At 37.0% G+C, this 16816-nt stretch overlaps 4 protein-coding genes across 6 annotated transcripts; 2 read left to right on the top strand and 2 right to left on the bottom strand.

Annotated features, from left to right (window-relative positions):
• Window positions 1-31: 31 nt before the first annotated feature.
• LOC128855413 (116 kDa U5 small nuclear ribonucleoprotein component) lies at window positions 32-5379 on the bottom strand. Of its 3 annotated transcripts, none has more exons than XM_054090284.1 (7): window positions 5182-5379; window positions 4875-5018; window positions 4147-4815; window positions 3988-4079; window positions 2192-2380; window positions 628-2130; window positions 32-567 (listed from the first exon to the last, which is right to left on the bottom strand). In XM_054090284.1, the coding sequence occupies exons 2-7, from the start codon at window positions 4986-4988 to the stop codon at window positions 210-212; spliced, it is 2925 nt and encodes a 974-aa protein (XP_053946259.1). In that variant the 5' UTR covers window positions 4989-5018; window positions 5182-5379; the 3' UTR covers window positions 32-209. The 3 variants fall into 3 exon arrangements, with proteins under 3 accessions (XP_053946259.1, XP_053946258.1, XP_053946257.1); XM_054090283.1 differs by having other exon boundaries at window positions 5193-5379; XM_054090282.1 differs by lacking the exon at window positions 5182-5379 and adding an exon at window positions 5088-5175.
• A 1256-nt stretch (window positions 5380-6635) lies between these two features.
• LOC128855414 (little elongation complex subunit 2) lies at window positions 6636-9166 on the bottom strand. Its single transcript, XM_054090285.1, has one exon. It carries the CDS (start codon window positions 9018-9020, stop codon window positions 6954-6956), a length of 2067 nt encoding a protein of 688 aa, XP_053946260.1. The 5' UTR covers window positions 9021-9166; the 3' UTR covers window positions 6636-6953.
• Window positions 9167-9984: 818 nt separating this feature from the next.
• LOC128855411 (THO complex protein 7) lies at window positions 9985-11114 on the top strand. Its single transcript, XM_054090280.1, has 3 exons — window positions 9985-10092; window positions 10153-10276; window positions 10338-11114. The coding sequence occupies exons 1-3, from the start codon at window positions 10083-10085 to the stop codon at window positions 11008-11010; spliced, it is 807 nt and encodes a 268-aa protein (XP_053946255.1). The 5' UTR covers window positions 9985-10082; the 3' UTR covers window positions 11011-11114.
• A 51-nt stretch (window positions 11115-11165) lies between these two features.
• On the top strand, window positions 11166-11720 carry LOC128855412 (protein FMC1 homolog). Its single transcript, XM_054090281.1, has 2 exons — window positions 11166-11262; window positions 11322-11720. Exon 2 carries the CDS (start codon window positions 11323-11325, stop codon window positions 11626-11628), a length of 306 nt encoding a protein of 101 aa, XP_053946256.1. The 5' UTR covers window positions 11166-11262; window position 11322; the 3' UTR covers window positions 11629-11720.
• Window positions 11721-16816: the final 5096 nt, after the last annotated feature.

The following is a 16816-nucleotide window of genomic DNA, read 5'->3' as shown; positions in this document are numbered from 1 at the left end:
ATCGAACCGCAAAACTTATTGAACAACCTAGTATTATCATACTTTTTTTATTTCTCATTTGGATTTCCTCATAGTTTTTTGAGCTTTCAACACATGCGCAAGATGTGATTTAGCAAGTTTGGGCGACACTTACTCAATTGTCGTTTAAATAATTTTAATAGCATGAAATGCCGTTTTTTATTTCGAAAACATATAAATTCTTATATATATTATAGTGGATAATTGAGCAAAACATCTTGCCGCGCTAATTCCAACAACATAGGATCGTCGAAGAATTTGTTAATAGAAACATCCTCCGACAAACCCTTCCGACGTCTCGTCTTAATCATAAATTCACGCGCTAGATGAGATGCTTGCTGCGGTTCCAGTGGCCTTATTACTATAGATTTATCCAACGGATCGCCGGGCACAATTTGCCAATGATGAAACACCGACAAGCAGAACGCTTGGCCTTGTGTGTGTGTACGCAAATCGGTCTCGAAGCCAAATGAATCGATGGCGGGTATAAATGCTTTTATGGTATATAAAGGTGAACCAGAAACCGGTGCATCCTGTGTCACATGACCCCTAAATTAAAAAAAAAATTACATAAAATAAGAAATCAAATAAATTTTAATAATCACCCACCTTCTTCGTGCTAGCACCGTGTACACGGCCGATACACAATCGGCTGGCGCCTGCACCTCTACGAACAAATAAGGTTCCATCAAACGCGGCGTTGCCATAAGAAATGCCGAGTATGCAACACGACGAGCTGTGGGTATAACTTGTCCACCACCCCGATGCAGTGCTTCACCTGCTATTACTGCATCTAATATTTTAAATTTCACATTACGTATAGGTTCTTCACATAGTGGCCCCTCACGTGTGCCCCACTGGAAACCTTGCACTATCGAATCTTTCACTGAAGTCAGCAAGTTCTTATCTACTTCTGAAGGCAGTGTATCGTCGACCAAAATATTTGGTCCGGTTGTATCCGGGCCGAATGCCCAAATAGAGCGCGCTGCGAGCAAATCCCAATCGTAATTGACTTGGAAGAACTCGCCGAGTCGCTTCTTATTCCAGTTAATCGAGACTACTTCGTTTTCAATGTCTTCTGCCAGTCCCTTCTCCAGCGGCTCAGAAATCATAGTAATTTTATTCTTCTTATTTGGCGTTTCCGCAAAACATTTCAATGAACTGGTTTCTACTACGGTTTCGCAGAATGCCACCACTGGATCGGCGACTTTAATGTCTATTTCGGAATACATTTTTCGCAAATCGTGCATAACACAGTCCAAGTAGAGTTCGCCCGTACCCAAAATAACATGTTCACCAGATTCTTCTACACGTGTCGATAGCAATGGATAGGATTTATTAGCTTTACGCAAGCCATCCAACATCTTGGGTAATTCGGAAGGGTTAACCGGCTCTACGGCGATTTTTATAATGCTCTGAGTGTTGAATTTCAAAGGGCGGAAAATAAATAAATCTTCAGGCGCATTTATGTCCACAATTGTTGACGTTTTGACTATACATTGATCGATACCCTCAATTAGAACCCAATTACCGGCCGGCACACGATTCAATTCTACTTTATAACGCGCTTCGTACACCCATAGACGGCCTACTTGTAGAACACGCGAATCTTCTTCATCTTGCAATGTGTAATTTTCACCCAAAACACGTACTTCTTGACCGGCATGCAAGGTACCCGAAATTACACGAGCCATTACCTGGAAAAAGGTGCAGTCATCCGTGGGGTACATTTTGGCGCTGTGAACCATTAATGTGCCATTCTGATTGCATTCCATCATATCTTTGTAAATGTTCCCCTCTTTCGGTCCTGTATAGATGTGATCCACTTTACGTTTAGCATTATCCAGTGGCGATCTAATGTGCTCTACACACATATCGACAAAACCATTGAAATCACCCATAAAGCGATTGCAAACAAGACGTAAGAGTGGGCGTATATTGGATTTCATTTCCTCTTTGGTTATGCGCACATTCAGCTCGGCTAAGGTATCAGAGAGTGTAGTGTCAACATCGCCAACAACTTGAGCAATGACTTTATACATAGGTTCCAAAATAAATTCAACGAAACTGCGCTGAGCAGAGTTGTGCGGTGGTTTCTTCGTGAATTTTCGACTACAAGAGAAAATGTAGACTTAATATTTGAAAAAGTATTTTGAGTCGATATGAAACTTACGATTTGCTGTGGAAATACATGTCACCCCACAAATGTTTGGCAAACTCTACGTAGTTAACGCCCTCGTAAGTGTCTGCATACAGTTTGGCGAACGATTTCAAGGTAAAGCAGAAACCATATAGTGAGCTTGCAAAACAAACGTTACCCAGGGCAGGAGACACTAGCAAATTGTCATTCGCGCCATAAGTGCTGAGATGAGAAAAAAATGTATTAGCTATGTATAAAATATAAATAAAATATAAAAATGAATATTTAATTATCACTTTTTTATTTGTGAACACAAGACCATACTAAAAATTGAATAAATTCAATTATTACTTTTATTTAATATGAGCGCTCAGGCTGGACTAACAATTTGAGAACGAAATATAAACAAATAATAGGTCTATTTATAAGTTCGTGCGGTTTTACAACAGATGGCGTAACTTGATTATTATTCCATCGATCCACATTTCCAAACATTCATTGGAGAGCTACTGTCGTAAGGCACAAACGTCAGTATAAGTTTTTTATTTGAAGCGTAAACAACAATATTTTTACCACACTTGAAAATGTCGAATTTCGTGCCAAATAATGTGTTTTTGCGGGGAATTCTTCTTCATTATTTTAATATGAAGAAAAAAGCAGCCGAAAGTCATCGTATCTTGGTGGAAGTTTATGGTGAGCATGCTCTATCTGAGCGAACGTGCCAGAAGTGGTTTGCACGCTTTAAAAGTGGTGATTTTGGCTTGGAAGACGAAGAACGCGAGGGTGCGCCGCCAAAGTTCATGGATACCGAATTGGAGGAATTGCTCGATCAAGATCCGGCTCAAACGCAAGAAGAGGTTGCAAAAACTTTGGGAGTTGATCAATCAACCATTTCCAAACGTTTAAAAGCCATGGGAATGATCCGAAAGGTAGGCCATTGGGTGCCGTATGAATTGAAGCCAAGAGACGTTGAACGCCGTTTTATGGCATGCGAACAACTGCTTCAACGGCACAAAAGAAAGGGTTTTTTGCATCGAATTGTGACTGGCGATGAAAAGTGGGTCCATTACGACAATCCAAAACGTCGGGCAACGTATGGATACCCTGGCCATGCTTCAACATCGACGTCGGCGCAGAATATTCATGGCCTGAAGGTTATGCTGTGTATCTGGTGGGACCAGCTGGGTGTTGTGTATTATGAGCTACTGAAATCGAATGAAACGATTACGGGGGATGTCTACCGACGACAATTGATGCGTTTGAGCCGAGCACTGCGAGAAAAACGGCCGCAATACGCCGATAGACACGACAAAGTTATTTTGCAACATGACAATGCTCGGCCACATGTTGCACAAGTGGTCAAAACATACTTAGAAACGCTCAAATGGGATGTCCTACCCCACCCGCCGTATAGTCCAGACCTTGCGCCATCCGATTACTATCTCTTCCGATCGATGCAACATGGCCTGGCTGACCAGCACTTCCGTAATTACGATGAAGTCAAAAAATGGATCGATTCGTGGATTGCGGCAAAACCGACCGAATTTTTCACAAAGGGAATCCGTGAATTGCCAGAAAGATGGGAAAAAGTAGTAGTAAGCGATGGACAATATTTTGAATATTAAATTTGTAACCATTTTACGTCAATAAAGTTTCAAATTTCGAAAAAAACCGCACGAACTTATTCATAGTCCATATTATTTGTTTATATTTCGTTCTCAAATTGTTAGTCCAGCCTGAGCGCTCACAAAATAAAAGTACGAAAATTAAATATTTTGAAGGCATTGAAACATTTTTAATTATGCATAAAATATTTAATAGGGAAGTACCTCAGTAGGGCATTAGTTTCCTCAACAATATGTTTCAGTTTAAAATAAGCATCTTGTGGTGGAAGTTTCAACTCCAAGACCAGGCGATCAATCTAGATTATTAAAAAGTTCTAAAAAGTTATCGAATACGAAAAACTGTATATAAAATCCGCAAATTACCTTATTAATGCAAACGGTAATGGCCATTTTCTCTTGCACCGCATGCTTCAGCAAACGTTCCGTATTCAACATTACACCTTCTGCCGCATCTACAAATAGCACAATACCGTCACACATGCGCATGGCAGCCGTTACTTCGTCTGAGAAGTTCACATGACCAGGCGTATCGAAAACGTTCATCAGAAAGCTTTTTTGTTTGACATCCTGCAGCACAAGCGTAACAGGTGTGGCTTTAATACTACAACCGCGCTCCTGTTCGGTGAAAAGTGTATCCGTGTAGCGCAGTGTACGTTCTTCCGCCTGCTCGAATTGTGGATGTGTCTGACGTATCAAGCAGTCGACAAACGTGGTTTTTCCATGATGCAAATGACCTACTAGAGCCACATTACGTATAAGAGGCGGTGTATCCATCAAATCTGCCATAAATTCCATATCGTAAGTGGTTTCTGGCAATTCTTGCTCTTTTATTTGAAATTTAAGCTTTTTAATGGGTTCAATGAGTGGCTTATCTAGTGGTTGTGCATCTTCTTCTTGTACAATAGTTTCTACATCAGGCCCATACACTTCGACCGCAGTCGGGTAGTAACGTTTATCTTCATGTAGCACCACCGCTGTTACTTCTTTGTCTTCATCGTCTTGATGTTCCTCCTCCTCATCCATTGCATCATCCTATTATTTTAATGATATTAAATTGACGGTAATTATTAAAACTGCATTTTCATGCTTACATCTTGATCATCCTGCGGCTCTTGTTGTCCGTAGATACTTTGGTCATCATCTTCATCGCTATCTAATTCAGGACCAATATAGTTACCGAATTCATCATATAAGTCAGAATCCATGCTTAGTGTTCAAGTATATCAACAACACTCCTGCAAAATGTATATGAAAATTTGGTAAACGTTTCTAGGACGTTGTTATTTAGCGAGACGATACTATACTATAAGTGAACGAATGAAAGGTAAAGTTTTTGGGTGATTGACTTCAAACCGCTTATTTTTATTAATATTATTTTAATTATTTAATATATAAAACCTTTAAAACACCTTTATATAAATAATAATTTATTTAGCAGATTTGTAAATTAAACACGCCTTCCGGCTTTCAGTACAAACGTCAAATGAAAGCGAATTCAATTAATGCATTCGCCCTGCGTCAAATGAAGAGCACCGGTTGTGCACAGAGTTGAATTTAGGGTATTCGCATTCGTTTAATTCGTTTGCGTTTAAAAACACGAATTGCAAATGAAAAGTACACAGTAAATTTGATTTCGTTTATTAAAGAAGTAAATGTTGAATTTTAGCATTCCCTTACACACTAGTGATCGCGGCGAATACAATAATGACTGAATATACAGTATTGCCCAAAACTAAAGCACCCACCTTACAGAATTTCTAATAATACCAAATAGTTCAATAAAGACCACTTAAAATATTGCATATTTTTGTACCATGTTTTTTTTTATTAATTCCGTAATAATAAAACATAACAAAAATCATTCAACACTTTTAATATAAAAACCTAAAATTGAAAATATCCAAACTAAAAAATTAAATGGTAAAAACTAAAGCCAATAAATTTTTTGTTTTGTTATGAATTTTGTATTGTTTGTTAGTTGAATTTTCTTACTAATGGTACTTAAAACAGCGTGTGAGTAGATATGTATTTGGGATCTTAGCACTTCGTTGAACCCCTTTTGAACGGTGGTTACCAAATGAATGTCGGTAAAGGTTTTGAAATTGGCCTAGCACAATCAGCTGTGTCAGGTCCTTTCCGAAGTTTAATTGATCAGCATCAGAAGCACTGCGTAGAATTTCTGATGACTTCTTCACAAAATGTATCATTCTCCTTAGACTCCCTCAGAAGGCAATGCACGAATTTTCCTACTCAATAAAATGTTGCTTTGAACTTCATTTATAGATTTACTCTTCAAACAAATATCAATGATATTATGTAGTTATGGCCTCAAGGTGTTTTTCTTAATATAAAAATAGGAGCTCCCGTAATATTACTCAGTAATCTAAATCCTGCTGCTCAAGACGATTGAAAGGTATTTGATTGTGGTTGCAATTTTGAGAAGAGAAAACGTTTTGAATACAAATATCCTCATAATACAATACATTTCAATTTAAGCAACTCCAGTTCTCAGTCAAATTATGTTTTGAAGTGGCAATAAATAAAGATCCAGGAACGTTCAGACGACAGTCGGTTCTAAATTACCCGAGCGACCTGAATTTATATCCGGCCAAGGACTGTCGCTCTAGCAGCATTCCCAATGCTTGCTGCTTCAACAACAACAAATTTCTAGCAAATTTATATATTTTCGATATTTTGGAAAAGCTGCGAATATTGCATATATTGTATATTGTATTGTATTCTAAAAAAAAGCGTAATAAAAAGTAACTTAAGTATATGTGCATATGTTTGTGTAATCACTAATTGGAGTTTATTTAATTGTCCATTCTGTTCATTCGAAACAACACTCAAAATGTTCTAAAAACTATGTGTTTTTATTATAATTCCTTAGTTCAAATTATTTATTTTATTTATAATTCTTATTTTATAATAAACTTGCGTGAAACAAGGTGCAGGTTGCTAGTGAAACAATTGACAATTTCAATGTGGAACAATTGACGTAAGAAAAAGTCCAAATAAAAATGTGGTTGTCTCTCAAATTTCGACTTACATTATTTAAAGCATTGTTTTCTTCAAGTTCAGTTATTTCTTATGCAGCGCACAAAATACAGTTATCATGCACGTACGTAGTTGGCGTTTCTACAAAATTAGTACTACGAATAAATTATTTGTTAAAATTCATTGATAAATTTTTCCAGTTCACTGCTTTTAACAACTTCGACTTTTTTGAGCTTCGTTCGCCGCTTCGCTTTCTTTGACTTTATTTGGTTTCTTCGAATTTTATCTTGGCGAAGAAATTCCTTCTTCTTTTTCATGTTCAACTCCAATTTAGCCTTCATACGTTTCTGTACATACTCCTCGTCACTTTTTAATATTCCATAGGCTTTGGGTGGTATAGTGTGATTTTTTTGATGAGTTGGTTTAAATGCACACGGCGCAATTTTGTGGTGTTCATGTACTACAGTGCACAATATATCACTTATTGGCAAAGGCTGCACGTTCGTTATAAATGTAAAATCGGACGGATCCACCTTGATTAGAGAATGCAAGAAAACGGTGTTTGGCGTTATTTCAGTTGATGGAGCCGACAGTAGTAATTTATCTGGATATTTTGGATTGAATCTTAAGAAGTATTTGCCTGTGGGTATATTCAACAACAGCTGTAAGATATCTGCCAGCCCCGCGAGTAATTGAGGCATTCGTATATGATACATCTTCATCAGTTGTTCCTCGATAGCGGCCAACTTTAACTTATGATTTAACTGCACGCTGAAGTCATTCACTGCCACACGAAGACACAAAGAGTGATCAGTAAAACCTTTACATTGACTCAAAAGTTTTATATGCAGCCATTCCTTGAGCAGTTCATAATTTGTCATTATTTCAGCGCCAAATTGTGGTTTATATTCTAATTTGAGTGAATGACTACTCAGTAATTGCGAACCCGATATATCCGTTGCGGGTGCCAACTTTAGTCGCGTAAAAATCTGAAGATCCATATTTTTCTGCCCCTCGTCTGTGCTATTAAGATTCCATTGAACAACACCAAAATTGGTTTTTATACTTTCCTCACGTTTTGTAGAAACTTTTTGCATATACTCGTTAAATTCGTAGGCTCGAAAATCGTTTTTCGAATTACGAACAGCTTCAATTTCTGGTGCTCCACTCCTTTTCTGCTGTTTCATCGCACTGTTTTCGATGTGCAACCACTGGGTATCTTCACTGGTGCTTACTAAAGCTTCGAATGCATTTTCAACTATCATTTTATGTGTATACCAGCCACATATCCGTGGAGGTAGAGGTTCCTCGAAAGTAATAATTTTAAAACTACCTTCGCTATTATCTGCAATTTCTAGTGGCACTTCCGTTGGTAAGTCTGGAGATTTGCCAGCCATTAACAAAAATAGCAGTGACTCAAAGGGTATATAAAATTGATTCGACAGGCGCTCGAATTCTTCAGATGCTTTCCATTTAGGATCGTTTTTGAACTCTAAGCTATTAATATAGTAGTCCATGAAATTTTCTAAGCGCAAATTTAGTCGTAGGAAGTCGTAAGCATATTCTTTCAGCACTGGAACCCAACCTTCACTTGTAACCAAACGAACATTTTCTATTTGCACACTTCTACCACGCCCACCCATATAACTCTGCGCATGTGGGATACCGGCCTGTGTGTTTAATGCCAAGTTTTCTGGGTATTTCATTAGTAATTGCTCCAATTTTATAGCATACAAACGTTTATATAGTGCGGCCAGTCGTTTGGTTGGTGCGTAAATAACTTCTTTTTGAGTACGGCAGTATTCCATAACAAGCTTTTCAAACGCAATTTTTTCTGTTGTTCGCGTCAGTTCTAATGAATTCCAGTAAACCACGTCTGCCTCATCTACATCGCTGAATTCTTGCCATGCTTTTAGGAGACGCAGGCATAATGCGTGATCCGTTATAGTTAAATTAGAAGGCAAAACACTACGAAAAATCTGATTTCTTTGATGCTCATCAGATGAGTAATCATACAAAATTCGTTCAACCTCCTTTCCAGTGCGTGGATCCAATAATAATTGGTACTCAAAGCCTTGTTGAAAGTGCTCAGCTTTCATAAAAACCGGATGTACCTCGTTTAGTTGTTGGTATAGCGCGTCGAAAGGGTCGTCAAAAGTTTTGTTGAATTGTGTATATGGCGGCTGATTGTAAAAAAACGATCCGGGAACACTCCTAGCGTCATATTTGGCCATAGCCATGTGCAATGTTAACCAATTCAACGACTCAAAAACTCAACAGCCCACTTTAAAAAATGTTTATTTACAATTCCCTAATAACTGGCGTTATAAGCTGCGAAAACTAACAGCTGATGATGCAACAAAACGAACAGGGCGAATTGTTAACAATAATAGTCTATTCGCCCTGAAAACGAATTTAGGTAAAGAGAAATGTCATATGCCATGAACGGCTGATAATTGAGAGCAATACAAGAATGATAGAATACAAGATTGTGCCTTTCGTTTTCTATCCAACAATTTTATTGCATTCTGGTAGTCAATGGCACCAAAATTGTGGAGTTTCCCCCTCTTCTGACAATTTTTAAAAAGGAATTAGTTAAAAAGAAAAAAGGAATGTATTTTACTTAGGAAAAGGAATTTTAAAATGTGTACTCTTTCGTAGCTCAGTTAAACACAAGGAACACAACAGGAAAATTAATACTTTTTAAGGTTAATTTTTTTTGCCATCTTATGGCATAAATGCTGGTAGTAAAACAAAAATATATAGACATGATTAATAAATAAGTTGCAAATTTTTGCTTAGTATCTTGGAACATTCTTTAAAGAATAGCGTTGTTCATGGATGAAGACATAAAATCAAATCATTCGTTAGGTGCTTTCACATGTGACAAAAAATTGATATACTATATAGCCTCAAAATTCAAAAATGTTTTAGCTTTTTAAATGTTTTTATTTTTGTATTGAGAAACATTGATTTCTCACAAATATTATACTTTACAATATTGCAGAAAGTTGTCACTAAAAAGAAATTAAACCAGTTAACGCCAATCTTCACTTTTTTTAATCTAAATATTTTTTTTTTCATCTGCCAACTTTTTATTTTCTCCTGTGTGTGCGAGCACTGACTGTGGGCGAAAACTAATAGCTGCTCGTGTAAGAAAACAAGTTTAACGAATGTAGAGAAATGTCAAATGGTAGAAACATCTGACAGCTGAGAGTTGTGCATTTTTCTTCATTGTTTGTTTTCGCACTTCTTCAGTTGTTTGTGTACAAATTTTGTGCAGATTTTACATACATTTAAAAATGTCTGATGGTATGTACTTAAAAATATAAAATATTTTAGATTAAGCCTGAACTGTTTTAAAATTTCCAGAGGAGATTATTAAACGCCGCTTGTTAATTGATGGAGATGGCACCGGCGACGACCGCCGACTTAACATGTTGCTTAAACAGTTCCTGAAATGGACTTTTTCCAAAAATGATTCACCGGAAAACAAGTAAGTATTCCAAATGAAACTTCACTTGCTTAACTAATACATTTTCCCTCCATCCAAACAGCCAAATAATCTACGATCGGCTGCTGGCCCAAATGGCGCAATGTGAATTTGCTGCCGCCAAAACAGATTACACATCCAAGATGATAACAGAAGAATTGAAAAACTATGCGAAACTCTCAGATTCGATTGAAAAAAGCATTGAACTGGCTAAACACGAAATAGAAGAAAGTAAACGTGAACTCGTACTTGCCAAGCAGATACGCAAAAACAAAATGGAGTACGATATGTTGGCTAAGGTTATTAAGGAACAACCTGACCGGAAAGATACCACAAAGCAGATAGATGCGCTCAAAAAAGATCTTGCCGAGTTGATGGAAAAGAAAATTAAGTTGGAACGTAAATTTCAGAAACGCCGCAATGACTTTACATTACTCATGTATTCTATACGTGAGTTGCAGGCTCAATTGGAAGAGGAAAGCAGTAGCGAGAGTAGTGACGATGAAGATTTAAATGGTTTGGATACCATGGAACTGAGTGATGATGATGGAATTCCTCTGCATGCAGAGAAAAACGGCATAAAGTTAGAAGCGGGGAAAATACTCAAAGAGGAGTCGCAAACAGATGAAAATGGTTCCAAGGGAAATATGTCTGTAGACGAGGATGCGATACTTGAATTGAGTATTGATAAAGACGAAAGTGACGTAAAAATGGAAGAGACGGTCACACTTCCCTAGCATTTAGGCTACCTTATAATAGATTCGGATTAAGATCCCTTGCATTTTTCGTTGATTAATATAAAAATCTTACTCTAAATTTGCAAACACTTTTGAATAAAGCTTAAGATGTACAATAAATAGTATTTGCACGTATTTACGATATTAGTGGTAGTGAAGCGTATTTATAACGAGTTGGTGGCAACGAGTGGTATTTGTCAAAAACAGCTGTTAGCGGAGAAGTCGACAATGCTTGTTGTTTTGTAATTTCAGGTGAGCAAAATTTTCTCTATTTTAAATCTTGTAATTTTGGCATGGTTCAATTTCTACAGTATGGCTGCAACGAAAACTTTACGCTCTTTACTGCAGGAGTTGCGTGCCGCTTCACCTAATGGTTGCATCAAAAACTCGCTTTCTGCTAGATATGTGCTTGCGCAATACAAAAAATATTCAACCACGGATCAGCAACTGTGCAAGGCGCGGGATGAAGCACTATTCCTAGGGCAGACATATCTAACGTACTTGTCCAGCTTACGAAAATACGATGAGCTGTATAAAGAGTATCATGGACGCGGTGAGCGTACCGTTAAAGAGACAGCGGATTTGGTCGGTTTCAAATTGCCCACGGATCCTAAGTAACCGGACAAAAGTAATGCGAAATGCAAAACATGTTGAATTGTTGAGGCATCGAAAATATTGTATTAGTTAATTAAAACGATGAGTTGATGGAACCTTTTTTGTTTTTGATAACATCATATCAGTGGTGCTGATATGGCTTTGGAGTTCAAAATCTTATTCAGGAAATCAAAATACTTTTTTTCTTCAGTTTATGGTGTTTAACAAACTCGTTTTTACATCCACCTTAGAGGGCTGAGGCATCTTTGAGGTGGTAATAAACATAAAGGGCTGACGGATTAATGCCGTAACACTACTTGTAAGCTTCAAAGTACGTTCTGAGTTGGTGGCATTAAGTTGATGCCGTGGGTGTAGTTGAGGAAACTCTGGTGCGGCATTTACTAGGCCTTGTCATTCCTGGATCCCTTTCAACCCACATTCACTCAAAATAAAGGTGGATGGAGAAGTTATTGCTGTGTCTCAAACGGAGGTTGATGCTGTCAAAGAGGCATTCGATTGGCACGTAACTAGTGTAAGGGCCTGCGAGAAGATAAGCACTTAATGTCGTCTCTAAGCGGTTAGCAACGTGCTAGGTTCTCTGATGGTAATCTTAAAATTCGTCTGGGAAAAACTGACATGCCTTTCGATCATAGCTGAATATATTAGCCGATAAGGTCATATAGACTATGCAGGTAACTGGTCCAGCTTGGGGTGCTCGCACCATGGAAATACAACTTGTGCGTAATTTCAACTAAAGGGTTATCTAATAAGAGGTGTTATTTTGATATTCAAGGAAAACTGCTATTTTTAAATATAAATGATCGGATGTTGTTTTCATTATAAAGAGGAGGGTTGCCGTTAATAGTGGAAAATAACATCATACAAATGACCACGCTTACAGGACAATAATCTTTTCATGAAATTTTCCATAACCAAGTTGGAAAGTGGGTGCCCTATGTCCTCGACAGCCTCACGAATTCCATCTTTGAGGTCTTGAATCGACCTTGGGCTGTTGGCGTAGACATTCTCTTTCGCGTGCATGCATATGTATGTATATACCAAAATGCTTAGAATAGAGGAGTCGATGAAAATGGGGATATCGGACAATAGAAGGGTAATTTTTAAAAATAGGGAAAGAGTTAAGTCCCTGTTGTAAATAAAGCAAAATTACTCATTATCTATAAGTTTGTTTGATACCAAACATTAACAGCTGAATTCAATTAAATGTGATTAAAATGTGTGCGGGTACATAAAGTTCGGTTCGGACCCAATTTAGCACTTCCTTTATTGTTTTACTTTATTCTTTGTAATACTTAACATTAAATTAAGTTTAATATCATACTTATAATCAAATAGAAATATCATTTCTTTCAAGACAAAAATAAAATTTTAACGGTTTGATATATATGAAATTCAAATATATAACTAAATTTAAATTTTACTACGCTAACAAAAAAAATTAAATATTAACAATTGATACAAATATCGCACTTGTTACGTTAAAGAGTAACAACTCAAAATCTGAACATTTTCAGTAGAGACGAAAAACTGTTTCCGTAAATATTAATAATATATTACAAGGAAAAAAATATGTAATTGCACGAAAATATCATTAAAAGCAATATAACGGTTGTTTCATTCTTATTTGTTTAGTAGTTGCGCTAAAATAACAAATTTTTGAGTTGTTACTCTTTTCCTGAAATTTTTTTATACACTTAGTGGTGTTATTTTGAGTTGTCTCTGTTTAACTGAAAAAATAACACGTAACTTAAACAACCCGTTTGGTTGTAAACAGGTACAATTCAAAATGTTACACTTTATGTGACACAAATTTGTTCAAACACTTGGAGACAACTAAAAATGTAACTCTTTAGTTGAGACAAAAGAAGTCATTCTGAAAACAAAGAGAGAATCATAGCGGTTTTTTTAAAGAAAAACTAGACAAACCACTGAACGATTTTTACAGTGGGTAGAGATGACCACTGACATTGTTTTCTTGCAAAAAACTAAAATTTGGAAATTTTGAGTTGTTACGCTTTAACGTAACAAGCGCGAAATGTATTATACCGATCTCAATAACAATGTTATGTTACAATGGTAAATTTGTACGGATCTTCACTTATGCTGTGTTCGTGAATTCATATACTGTGTATATATGTGTATGTATTTGTTCGCTGTTGACACAAAAGAAATTCTTGCACACTTGTTGTTGCCGGCAGCCAGTGCAAGCGAATGTACTCCCAATTACTGTGGCCGGGAAATTCTCATCGGCGAGCGGTTGACTTGCATACGAATGCATCATTGGTTGTGCAGCAGCAAGTGAGGGGAGTGATAAGTTTGTGTTGGCATGCCAATATTCTTACATACATACATACAAACATTCATACAAGTATGTGTATGAAAAGTATTAATTATTTTGTTGTTGCTGCTGTTCTAAACAGCATACACAACTCGTACAAATGTGAGTGCATTGCTCTTGTGGGGTCATAAGATGCTAAAAGCCACAAGTTGGTTGTTGTGCGCATGCAAATATTCAAATAATATCTCAATGTAGTTTAGAGTGTGTAAATGGAAATTTTACTATTTCAGATCACAAAATGTAGTATTTTGATATTTTATGTTAAAAAGAAAACCACTAATCATCACATAATTCATTCGTACACTCACAGTTCATAAACAGATACACCTGATACTTAGAACGATTTTTGCAAAACAACAAAATTTTAATATATTCGTAAAAAAAACATTTTTATTCAATTTTTAAGGAACAAAAACATTCAAATTTATTGCCGAAATTAGAGAACTTAACGTAACAATATTTCGTTGTCACACAGACACAATTTTATGCAAAAATATTATTCGTACACACCCATATAAAGAATATTTTATTAAAAAATATTAGAAAAAAACCAGTATTTAGTACTTTGTTGGGCCGCCTTTAGCTTTAATAACCGCTTCCAAACGTCGATGCATACACTTTACCAATACCTTGATTTCATTAGCTGAAATTTTCTCCCACTCAGCACCTAAAGCCGTCTTTAATGACGCCTTTGATGTTGTTTTGTGCTTTCTGATTCGCCTTTCTAAGAGCTCCCAGACGTGCTCAATTGGATTCAGATCCGGTAATTGGGGTGGAGTTTTAAGCTGCTTACAGTGATAAATAAGACATTCTTACACGAGATAAGATGAGTGTTTTTGGTCATTGCCTTGTTGGAACAAGAACCCTTTAGCAATTAGTCTAAGCTTTGCGGCACTATCATGCAAATTATTCTTCACAATGTTTAAATACAGATGTTTGTCCATTTTATCATCAATAAAAACAATTTTTCCTGCACTCCAGATGCAGCTATGCACCCCCAAGCCATTGCATTTTCTCCTCCATGCTTGACAGTAGGAATACGACTTTTTTCATTCAGTTCTATATTTTTCCCCCAGGGGCAACTGATCCGAAAACATTGAATTTCGACTGATCACTGTATATGAGGTTTTCCTAAAAATAATCTGCCAATTACGGATTGTTTGTGGGCTTACTTTTTTATGCAAAGACTCTTGAATATTTCGTCATAGTATAGTGGCGGTTATTTTTGGATTTTGCACGAATGGGGCTACTTTGTTGCGTTCCTCATGTGGAATCAATATTTTTCGCCTTCCGGCTTGGTGATGATTAGCTTCCAATTTACCAGTATTAACGTAAGTAATTTGCAATAACACTTTGCACGGTAAAATGTGATTTTCTAATTCTTTTGCCGATTTCACGCAAGAGGCTTATTTTCTAAGTACTATTTAATAACAATTTTACGCGTTTCTAATGGTAAATCCGCACTTCATCCCATTTTGTCACTTTCAATCGAGATATTACGCGCAACTGAAACTGAATCGACGATAAAAACTAAGAAAAACCAATCTTACTTCGTTTTCAGCAATATTAGTAAAAACACAAACGATGTTTACTGTTACTTCTGCAGCAACAATATCATGAGCTGAAAGAGTACAAATAAAGGTTTAGCAGCATTTTGCTACGTCTGCCTGCTTTCCTTGGAACCCTTTAGTGTGAATTGAAATTACGAGAGTTTTGTTTGCGGCAATACATTACAGGAATGTAACATTCTTACAGTTACCCAAAAAAAGAAAAATATACCGTCACAGCAAGCCCCAAGAACAACTCAAACGATGGTATGAGTATGATACTTCGAAGAATACTAAAGACACTCGCAACTGCATAGCCCTTGGCAGCAAGAGTAATTCCAGCCAGCCGCACTCAAAAAATTGTCCACGTTAGCTCTGTTCAGCCAACAATGGCCGAAATAAAAACGCAATATAGGGAGCAGAATGAAATGAGGAATACCAAGCCGAGTAGACAGCATCTCGCCCGGAACGCATCTCTACAACGTAAAGCAGTTCCGGATGAGATAACTCACATGTCACAAACTCAGTATTCCGAGTTCCGATGTAGAGTTCTGCATGACGGTGTCCTATTCGAACCAATCGAGCCAGTAGCAAAAGCTATGCAAAGCTGCATATTATCGCCACTGTTTCTTTTAATACTACATGGTGATGTATTAAATAACTCCCTTGATACAACCCCTGAGGGAGGAATTATCTGGAATCCTATTAGTATGAAATATCTGAAAGACCTCCACTAAGCTAAGGGTATTGGCCTCCTCTCCTTTTTGCATATTGAGAAGGCCTTGCGTTCTGCAATTACGTGTAAATCAACCCAATCAGAGCAAAGCTGAGCGAGTTATACTCGTAGCATTTTTTCCAAGAAGATTTGACAGTTTTGCTGCTTGAAAACCGATTTTTATGATATTTGCATATTTAGGAAGGCTGTCGCTTCTGCAATTACGTGTCGAAATTTCAAGCCAAAGCAAAGCTGAGCGAATTATAGCACTTTTACTTGAAGGTAATATATCGAAGTTTCAGGCCAATCAGAGCAAAGAGAGAAGATTTGACAGTTTTGGTGTTTGACAACCGATTTTCATGATTTTTGCATATTTAAAAAGGCTGACGCCAATCAGAGAAAAGCTGAGCGAGTTATAGTACTTTTAGGGTATATTCAGAAACGCATTATAATGCGCAACGTACTTTTGCAGTGTTGGCAATGCGTTCAGAAATGCAAATATGGCAGTACTGCAAATGCATCGCGTTCCAAAACGCCATTTTTGTATCAAACGTCGCGCATTATTTGCAGGAAAAATTTTAATACTGCCAA

This window comes from Anastrepha ludens, chromosome 2 (genome assembly GCF_028408465.1).
Source record: "Anastrepha ludens isolate Willacy chromosome 2, idAnaLude1.1, whole genome shotgun sequence".
Taxonomy (NCBI): Eukaryota; Metazoa; Arthropoda; class Insecta; order Diptera; family Tephritidae; genus Anastrepha; species Anastrepha ludens.
Note: the sequence above shows the minus strand (reverse complement) of the source record. Positions and strands in the feature narration are given on the sequence as shown.

What these genes read in the sequence shown, in the direction of transcription:
- LOC128855413 (XM_054090284.1), bottom strand. Translation starts at nt 4,988, where the DNA reads ATGGATTCTGACTTATATGATGAATTCGGTAACTATATTGGTCCTGAA. An exon ending in TTACCGTTTGCATTAATAAG is followed by an intron (nt 4,080 to 4,146) that starts GTAATTTGCGGA and finishes TTAATAATCTAG; the next exon opens with ATTGATCGCCTGGTCTTGGA. An exon ending in ATGTATTTCCACAGCAAATC is followed by an intron (nt 2,131 to 2,191) that starts GTAAGTTTCATA and finishes TTTCTCTTGTAG; the next exon opens with TCGAAAATTCACGAAGAAAC.
- LOC128855414 (XM_054090285.1), bottom strand. Translation starts at nt 9,020, where the DNA reads ATGGCTATGGCCAAATATGACGCTAGGAGTGTTCCCGGATCGTTTTTT.
- LOC128855411 (XM_054090280.1), top strand. An exon ending in AATGATTCACCGGAAAACAA is followed by an intron (nt 10,277 to 10,337) that starts GTAAGTATTCCA and finishes CCATCCAAACAG; the next exon opens with CCAAATAATCTACGATCGGC.
- LOC128855412 (XM_054090281.1), top strand. Translation starts at nt 11,323, where the DNA reads ATGGCTGCAACGAAAACTTTACGCTCTTTACTGCAGGAGTTGCGTGCC.